The sequence below is a fragment of the Pyrus communis genome, chromosome 12 (genome assembly GCF_041283825.1).
Source record: "Pyrus communis isolate YQ-2024b chromosome 12, ASM4128382v1, whole genome shotgun sequence".
NCBI lineage: Eukaryota > Viridiplantae > Streptophyta > Magnoliopsida > Rosales > Rosaceae > Pyrus > Pyrus communis.
The window spans coordinates 6,595,154-6,604,042 of record NC_142576.1 but is presented as its reverse complement, the minus strand read 5'-3'; the positions used below and the strand labels follow the sequence as shown (position 1 = coordinate 6,604,042).

The 8,889-nt window shown below is 34.4% G+C and overlaps 1 protein-coding gene across 9 annotated transcripts; it reads left to right on the top strand.

Moving 5' to 3' along the window:
• Nucleotides 1–4,545: 4,545 nt before the first annotated feature.
• On the top strand, nucleotides 4,546–8,619 carry LOC148692249 (uncharacterized). 9 transcript variants are annotated; one of them, XM_088681047.1, is made up of 9 exons: nucleotides 4,546–4,843; nucleotides 5,469–5,512; nucleotides 5,618–5,672; nucleotides 6,103–6,166; nucleotides 6,305–6,402; nucleotides 6,493–6,541; nucleotides 7,022–7,089; nucleotides 8,242–8,310; nucleotides 8,394–8,619. In XM_088681047.1, the coding sequence occupies exons 5-9, from the start codon at nucleotides 6,319–6,321 to the stop codon at nucleotides 8,484–8,486; spliced, it is 363 nt and encodes a 120-aa protein (XP_088537173.1). In that variant the 5' UTR covers nucleotides 4,546–4,843; nucleotides 5,469–5,512; nucleotides 5,618–5,672; nucleotides 6,103–6,166; nucleotides 6,305–6,318; the 3' UTR covers nucleotides 8,487–8,619. The 9 variants fall into 9 exon arrangements, 7 of the variants coding, with proteins under 7 accessions (XP_088537173.1, XP_088537172.1, XP_088537171.1 ...); XM_088681046.1 differs by having other exon boundaries at nucleotides 6,291–6,402; XM_088681045.1 differs by lacking the exon at nucleotides 5,618–5,672.
• Nucleotides 8,620–8,889: the final 270 nt, after the last annotated feature.

Sequence of the window (8,889 nt, the reverse complement as noted above, 5' to 3'; positions counted from 1 at the left end):
AATAATGAATAAATATATTAATATTTAGTTATGTATTAGTTTAAATGGGATAGTCATAATGGTCCCACGTCGCAGGCCTTGATTGGCCCATGATGAATTGCGGGCGAGCCAACCTATTAAGCCTAAATCTTGGGCCCAAGCCCATTTAAATAAGCTACTGTAGAAGCCCATTTAAATAAGCTACCGCACGATTATTGACATCATTCATTGATGTGGTTTCCTTTTCCGTTCTTAACATCACACAAACATACTATTCCATTCGCCCTCCGTAATTTTTCGTTTGACAATGGGAAAGAGAATAGGGGGTAGTTATGTGTGGAGGATTTCTCTTGGGATCCTTTGAGTTTAATTAGTCATCTATAATCATTTGTGTGTTTAAAGTTTCCCCTTATGTAATGAGTCTGATCATTTTTCTGGTTTCTCAACTTATATGTGATTGTATGAAGATGAAAAACGATCTTGTAAAGAAGTAGTTGATGTCCTCAGAAAATAATTGCTTTGGTGGTGATTACTTATGTTCTAACTTGTAATGATAATGGTGGAAATGGGAGACCACAGAGAAGCTATACCGCCAAGTGAAAACAGGATTGGGAAACTTAAGCATCTATAAAGTTCCAATGAAACTTCGAAGAGTCAATGATGAAGCCTATGCCTCTCGTGTTATCACGATTGGACCTTTCCATCTATGCAACCATGACCCTGTAGCTATAAAGGAACAAAAATGGCATTACATGCAACACTTTCTTGAGAGAAAAAGTCCTCGTTTGGCCGCTTGGACTGTACTAACTATTTCAGTTGGATAAGTTAAATAGTCACCGGATAGTGCTGACTAAATTAAAGGGGCATTTGATATAGTATCAGACTAAAGACCGACTATTCAATACCGTGTTTGGTACTGTACAAGATAAATCGTACTGTTATTATTTTTCATGAAAAACAATTTCCATATTAGGTTTAAGTAAAAATTTGTTAATAAATGAAAAAAAAAGGAAAAAAAAAAATATAGAATAAACCACATACGAGGTCGTTTTGATCTTTGTTTGTGCAGATTTCTCCTTTTTGCCTGCCTCGAAGAGCTTATGCGAGGCCCTGATCTTGATCAACTTCCCTCTTGCCGCCAAGTTCTTTAGCTGCAGCGTGGGAGTCTTCCTCCGGATGCAAAAATTGAGAAAACGATTAGAAATCTCGATTCGAACACCATAATTGAAAACCCAGAAGCAAAAAACGGAGAAAAAGAAGAAATCGGGATTTGAAATCGCGCATTAAATTATCTGAAAGCAGAAACCAGATGCAAATAAATCGAGAAAATAAAGAAATCGAGATCTGAAATCGTGAATTAAAGTACCTGAAAATATGGAGGATAAGCTGCTTTTTTAGTATTGTGTTTTGTTTGTGTGGGCTTCCTCTCTTATGGAGTCTTGGGTTTCGTCTGCCAAGCTAGATGTGTTTCTTTTTTGGGCTCCTCCATTGCCGGAGCCTATGCTGGCGATTGGGAGGGAGGGAGGGAAAGTGAGCAGCAATACCTTGATTGAGAAGTAGTTTGCAATGTGCAGGAGCAAAGAGGGTCGAACATGAGCGTGAACCCGACTAATTATACCAACATATAGGAGAGGATAACTAAGCGGGTGTAGGGTGTATTAAATTGGTGGGATCAAATTATTTTATCTGGTGGTTATTTCACACATTAAGCACCAAAACTAGGTTTGTATTATTAATGCTATTCGATCCCTTGTACAAGTTGACAAATAAGGTTTAAAAGATCAACGGCATTCTCTCCAATGCTTGGAAGAGTGTACTAATATTATTTATATTTGGATTGAGGTATGACAAGATTGAGATGAATTTCAACGAGGAAAGTAAAGAAAAAATGGAGCATTTTAAAGTCTGTATTAAATTGTGGACGTTTCGATTTCTGTAGGATTAATGTTATTTACTTCCGTTTTAATTCCAAAAGTCTTTTGAGATGCCCCAAAAGTTGTAATCTATTTTAAGCCATTTGGCTTCTCATTTGTAATCATCTTTCAATAAAAATAAATAAAACATTAAGTAAACAAACCAACATTTGGGTTTTCAATCAAAATCTAGTGGACTCCATAAATCGTGTTCTTCAAGGGTTTATGTTCGTATTCTTCTTCCTTCGTGTTGCATCAATTGGTATCAAAGCAGGGATTTGCCCTATTCTAGTGGCGATTGATTATAGGAGAAGATATACCTTAAGCAACGTTGATCGCGAGGTTGTGGCAATAGATGTGGTATGCACAGATGGAATTGACCCTAGCCAACCTCATCTAGTTGAGTTGAAGATATTCTTTTTTTTTTGGGAAGTGATTACATTGAAGGTTTTCTCTTGTGGGTTGAGCAATTCTGGAGATAAAGGTGGTGAAGATGGTTGCTTCCGGTTTAGATGGTGATGTTCATTTATGGTGGGATCAAATACAAGATCATAGGCGAGAGCAAGGTAAGAATCATATCCGAACTTGGCGTTGGTTGAAGCATCTAATTGTTAAACAATTCTTTCCTGATTTCTACAAATTGTATTTGGCAAGGACAAGTTAAGCAATCATTAGAAAAGAAGCAACAATGATGGAGACTGAAATTTTGTTTTGCCAAGAAATGGTGGAGGTCAAGGTGGAAGAAAAAAATCGAGAAATTTTGCTTGTTGAGAATCATGTTTAAGAAGACCTCCCGAGCCAGCACGGTTTAGTGACTATGTTGCTTTCGCTCTTCCTATTATCAGTTATAGATACCATCCAATTTTGAGAAAGTCATTGAAAGTGAAGAAAAGGAGAAATGGTACAATGTCATGGGTAACGAGATGAATTTTCTCTTGAAGGACAAGACTTGGGAGTTATCAAAATTGCCTAAGGGTAAGAAAAATATCGGTTGCAAATGGGTATATACCAAGAAGAAAGGTGTTGATGAGAAAAACAATGTGAGATTCAAAGCAAGATTAGTTGCTAAAGGGTATGCACAAAAAAGTGCATTGACTACAATGAAATTTTTTCCGGTTGTGAAGCACTCCTCAATTTGTATTATGTTAGCTATTGTTGCACAATATGATCTTGAGCTTGTGCAACTTGATGTGAAGACGGCTTTCCTAAATGGTGATTTGAATGAAGAGATAATATGTTCCAACCGGATGGGTATAAAGTGAATGGGAAAGAGAATTTGTTTTGCAAGTTGAAGAAATCACTTTATGGCTTGAAGCAATCTCCAAACAATGGTATTTGAGGTTTGATTAACTTATGAGAAGCCAAAATTATACTAGAAGTCAATATTATCATTGTGTGTACTTCAAGAACTTGCAAGATGGGTCTTTCATCTATTTGTTGAAATATGTTGGTGATTTGTTGATTGCCTTAGAGAATGTCGAAGAGATTGAGAAATTGAATAAGCAAATGAAGAATGAGTTTGAGATGAACGATCTTAGTGAAGCAAAGAAGATCATTGGTATGGTGATCATTAGAGATAAAGAAAAGGGTTTGGTGTGCTTCAATCAAAGGTAATACCTTGAAAATTGAGCTCTCTATAATGTCCTAAAATTGATAAAGAGAAGCTGCAAATAAAAAATATATCGTATGCTAATTTTATTGGTAGTTTGATGTACGCAATGGTATAATCTAGACCAGATATTGCTCATGCAGTTGGTATGGTGAGTCGATCTATGCATAATTAGAGCATTGGCATGCAGCTAAGTGGTTGTTGAGGTATCTCCATGGTACTAGAGTTGTTGGTATATGCTTTGAGAACGATGACTCTGGTATTGGCAACTTTGTAGTCGGTTATGTTAATTCAGATTATGCAGGTGACTTGGATAAAATGAAGTCTACTACAAGCTGTGTTTACTATGGCTAAAGGGCCAGCTTGTTAGAGGTCCATTTTGCAGTCGTTTGTTGCTTTATCTACTACAAAGGATGAATATATGGTAGTTGATGAAGCGATAGGAGGCCATTTGGATATAGGGACTTATTAGAGATTTGGGGGTTGATCAGAAGCAGGTGGAGGTGCATTGTGATAGTCAGAATGCCATTTATTTGGCTAAGTATCAGGTTTATCATGCGATGACTAAGCACATAAATATGCGTTATTACTTTGTGCGTGAAATCATTGGTGAAGGGGAGATCATTCTCCAGAAGTTAGATTAATGGGCAACTTACACACATGCTCAAACAAAAACACTGTATGTTCCCAGCTTCCAATAGTGGCAAGTTTATCCTCTTTTTTTCTCAAGCCATCTTGTGGCACTAAAACCAAAAGCAACACTAGAAGCCAATATGTGTTAAACCCCGTGCCCAAACTCTGTCCAAGTTCTGGCACCAACTGCTATATATGCATGTTCTATTGTGTTATTTGAGTTGAATGTTGTAAAGTCGACGGTATGTGTGCAGTGGAATATAAAGTAAATAAGACACAATATTTACGAGGTTCAACAAGTGTGCCTACGTCCTCAGGGCAGCAATAATACTTTCTTTCATTATCTGAAATAATAGGAGTACAAAATAACCTAAAATAGGGGGAAATGCTTTTGCTATTAGTGTTGCTTTCGCTTCTCCTATGCAAATCTCAGCATAAAATTAGTTTTCATGTGTCCTTAAATGCTAATCTTTTTCCTCTCTAAAATCCATCTAAAAAAATGTATAATGGGTATTGTTTCTCTCAGCAGGTTACTTGGAGAAGTCTGTGAAGGGTCAAAAGGACAAGATGGATTGCATTTCAAAGTGAAAAAAATACAGGGCTTGACTCTCTATGCGTTTCCAATCTTCCAAAAATCATGTTCGTGGAGGCGATTTCAGAAGGATTTGAAGCTCGGCTACAGAGATTTGATTCAAATTGGTGGATTTGGGTAAGAAACTAAGAAACCCTAATACTGTCTTTTGGTTTTAGGAGAACTATCATAAAAACCTCCGAAGTGTTTGTGATTCCAAATCTAATCAACTTTTCTTAAACTCATCCCTTTCCCATGTAGCAAATCACAGCTCTAAAATATTCCAATTAATTAATTAATTAATTAATTATCATAAGCTTTTTGTAGAGTACTACTTCCATATATCTTTTGTGATTCCAAATCTTATCAACTTTTTGAAAACTCATCCCTTTCCCATGTAGCAAATCACAGCTCTAAAATATTCCAATTAATTAATTATCATAAGCTTTTTTTAGAGTACTACTTCCATATATCTTTTGTTGCAATGGATTTGAAGTTTCCCGGGCCTGGATTCTTGGAGTATTCCCTATTGTTTGCTGCTAAACAACTGCCTTTCGTTGGCTATCTTGCATGGTGTTTACGACTTATTGCAAAATTGAGTTCTCTTGATATTTGTTGTTGTTTTAAAATGCATAATTTACTGCAACTAAATCGTTTGGTTGGTTTATATTTTAGAATCCTATTGTTTGCAGTGATTTTAAGTGTTATATTATGTCTTTTACTGCAAAACTGAACTTTCTATATATTTTCGCTTTGTGTGCAGTTCGAGCTGACTATATGAGCACCCAAATTGTTACTCGCAACTTGGTAAACTTCCATACTAAATCTTGTTTCTTTGAAACCTTTCTTTTAGTTTTAGCCTTTTTAATGTGGAATATTGGTGAAAATAAGAAGTGTTTTTAATGTGCACAGTTGTTATATTAATGTGCTTGATTTCAGCCTTCTGTTCTGAATTCCTGAAAGAGTGGTATAGTTCTCTCATTCACTTCCTTCTTCTTTCAATACATACTCGGTTACAATTTCATTATTTTTGTTCAAATGAGTGATGAAGATTTCAAATAGGTTGTGCACTCTGTGTGAAGTGTTCCTTGTAATAGAAGTGTATCTTATGGTGGGTTTATAATAGCAAATGTGAAGTGTTGTTTCTAATAGCAGTGTATCTCATTTTATGTCATAAAATAAGGAGGGGAATTTTGAATACAATTTTCAATTCAAATTGTATGTGAAGTGTTGCTTCTTCTTGTTGTTGGTTTTTTTTTTTTTTTTTTTTTTTTTTTTTTTTTTTCATACAATTATCATCATTTGGTCATAGCTGCTCGAGTTTGAGTAGTTTGTGTCCAACTTTCGGATTGTACTTTCTGTTGACAATGATCTCATTGTTTTTTATGTGGGACAAGGTTTGAAGTTGGAGAGACCAAGAACTGGGCACCCTCTACAGACTGCAGTACTACTATTGCTAAGGTCTATTTCAGTTCCTCTCTACTCTCTGAGTCTTCATAACTTGCTTTTTATCTGTCTATCAATCTATCTTTCTTCACATTTATATATTAGAATAGACTTAAACCACTTACTACTTGATTATAAGGCTATTTCCTTTAGCATTTATCTGTGGAATGATCCATGTGGTTTCACCAATGAACTCACATCCTTGGATGGCAAGAGGACTCAATAGAGCTCAGTATATAACTCAAAATCCAGTAAGCTCTTGGATGTATACTACTTGAAATCAATTAAAATCTTAGGATTAAAATACTTATGGAATTACCGTCTATGATATCATTTTCCAGTTCATTGAAATCTGGCGAAGATTGTCCATGCTCATTGCTCCTCTCCTCCGTACGCATGCTCCTTTGTTTTTTTACTCTTACCATTTTTTCTTTTTACATTGTAATATTTTGTATATGTCTTTTATAAATGCTTTCAACTTTGAATTTTGGTTTTGTGATTGAATAACAAGGAGAACTTGACCCTTGGTTCCAATCGGCTCTTCCAAGTGACAAGAAGGATCTGATTATTGGGATTTCTTAGTAGGTAATAATGTTTTAATCTTAATCTATGATTGTGTTGAAGTAAAATATTGGATTTTATTAATGGGTTTTGGATTTTGATTTTGACCCAATCCACGTATTGATACGTAAAATCGAGCTGAATGAGATTGTATGCTTTGATTAGACTTTTTAATGGCATACAATTGCACCTTGATGTTTGTAGATTACAATTTTTTCGTTTCACAGTAGGCTTATATATTCTAGACTCTTGAGCAAGATATCAGATTGTACATATATTTTGACTTCACATTTGTTGGTTTTATTTCAGTAGTTTTATGGGTGATACAATTACGAAGGTACTGTATGAAGTTACAGAATTTCATGCGAACTTTTAAGGTTGGACTCTTGGTCTTTCTCTCACTTTTTACTTGAATGTTGATCGGGCTTTAAGTATTGTTACTTAATTATTTTATTTTATGATTTTTCTCAATCAAATTGTTTCACTGAAAAAATCAGTTTATATTCATCAATAAACAAAAATAAGTTAATGTCAGTGATGTGTTTTTCTATCTGTACGTTATCTCACTTAGTTTGGGGTTAACTGATAATTAGGACTTAAAAGAAATTTATAATCCACTCATAGGAAAAGTTTTTCCCGCATTAATCACTACTATAGTCTTAGCGTCTGATTAGATTGGGTAATCATTCAAAAATTCAGAACAGGAGCTCATTCTCTCTCTCTCTCTCTCTCTTTCTCTCTCTCTCTCTCTCTCTCTCTCTCTCTCTCCGCGCCCCCCACCCTCCCTCCCTCCTATTGCATTTGGGTTTTCCCATGTTTCTCTTTCTGTTGATCTAATTTGGGATGAATTTGTTGAATTTTGGTTGAATTGGAATGTGGGTTTAATCGTGTTGATTTTTTGTTTAACTTCTAGAGTTGGTGGATTCAAAATTAAGAAATAGTAAGTGGTTGTAATTAAATCATATAAAAGATGTGTATGATTTTCATGTTGCATGTGAGATGTTAAAATACAGTAAATCATATTCTAGTCTTGCTGTTAAAAAGTTGTTTTGTTGGTGTATTTATACCCTTTTTTGTTGTGGATCAGCGGGTCCAACTCAAGATATAGATAAAAGGATACAAGCTCTTAAAAAAAGATATAATTTATTAACCCTTTTGGCAGGTTAGGAATATGTACCCCTTTCCTTGCTTCGTTATGACTATAGAAATTGTTTGGTAGGTTAGGAATACATACCCCTTTTCTTGGGGTTTTCAGTTGTGTTTTTAATAGAATTACAGATTTGAGTGATGAGCTTTTCAGTGGTGTTAATGTTTTAACAATTTATGATGCTATTTGTAAAATTTAGTCAGATTTTTTGTTTAACAACTATTATATCGTTTTTTATTCCAATTCGCAATTACTTCTTTTGTTAAATTTAAGCTTGATTATAGTAAATTTTTATACCTTATGTCCAAATATATATACAATACTGTATATGTATAGTTTTCATAATGTTGCTGAGCATTTTGAGTATGCATTTTTTGTGTAGAGAGTGAAGAATGTACTTGTTCACAAAGGCAAAACAAGGAACAACTACTACTTCATATGGGAAGAAGAGGTTAGTTTAATTGTAATTTTTTTTTATTTGGTTAAATTCGAAGTTGGTTGGCTTGCATCTAATTTGGTCGTTTGTTGGCACAGGTTGAAGTCACTGGTTTTATTAATGCTGGTGACCGAAATCAATCCAAGTTAATGTTAAAACGATTTCACTATTTTTGTTACGGTGAGGACTAAGAACTTACAACATTTTCTTTATATCTCTCATTTTTTAAATTAAGAAATTTACTTTTTTTATACCACTTTTGTGATCATTTACTGAGAATTTGTTAATTGTTTTAATATGTAATGAGGTAGGATTTCTATGTTCTTTTCTCATCTTTACAGATTGTTGGATTTCATGTTGTCAAATAGTTTATGGATTTTTCATATTAAGTGTGTCAATATGTTGTTGGAGTAATTCAATTGATGTGATATAAGTTGATGTGTTTATACCTTTAAACATAAAAAATTTCACATAATTTTTAATCCCGCAGCAACATGCGGACAAAACTTGCTAGTGTAAAACAATAAATGAGTTATATATGTAGTTGTAGACATAATCTAATGGATGTTACCTTCCATTAACTTTTATCCCTTA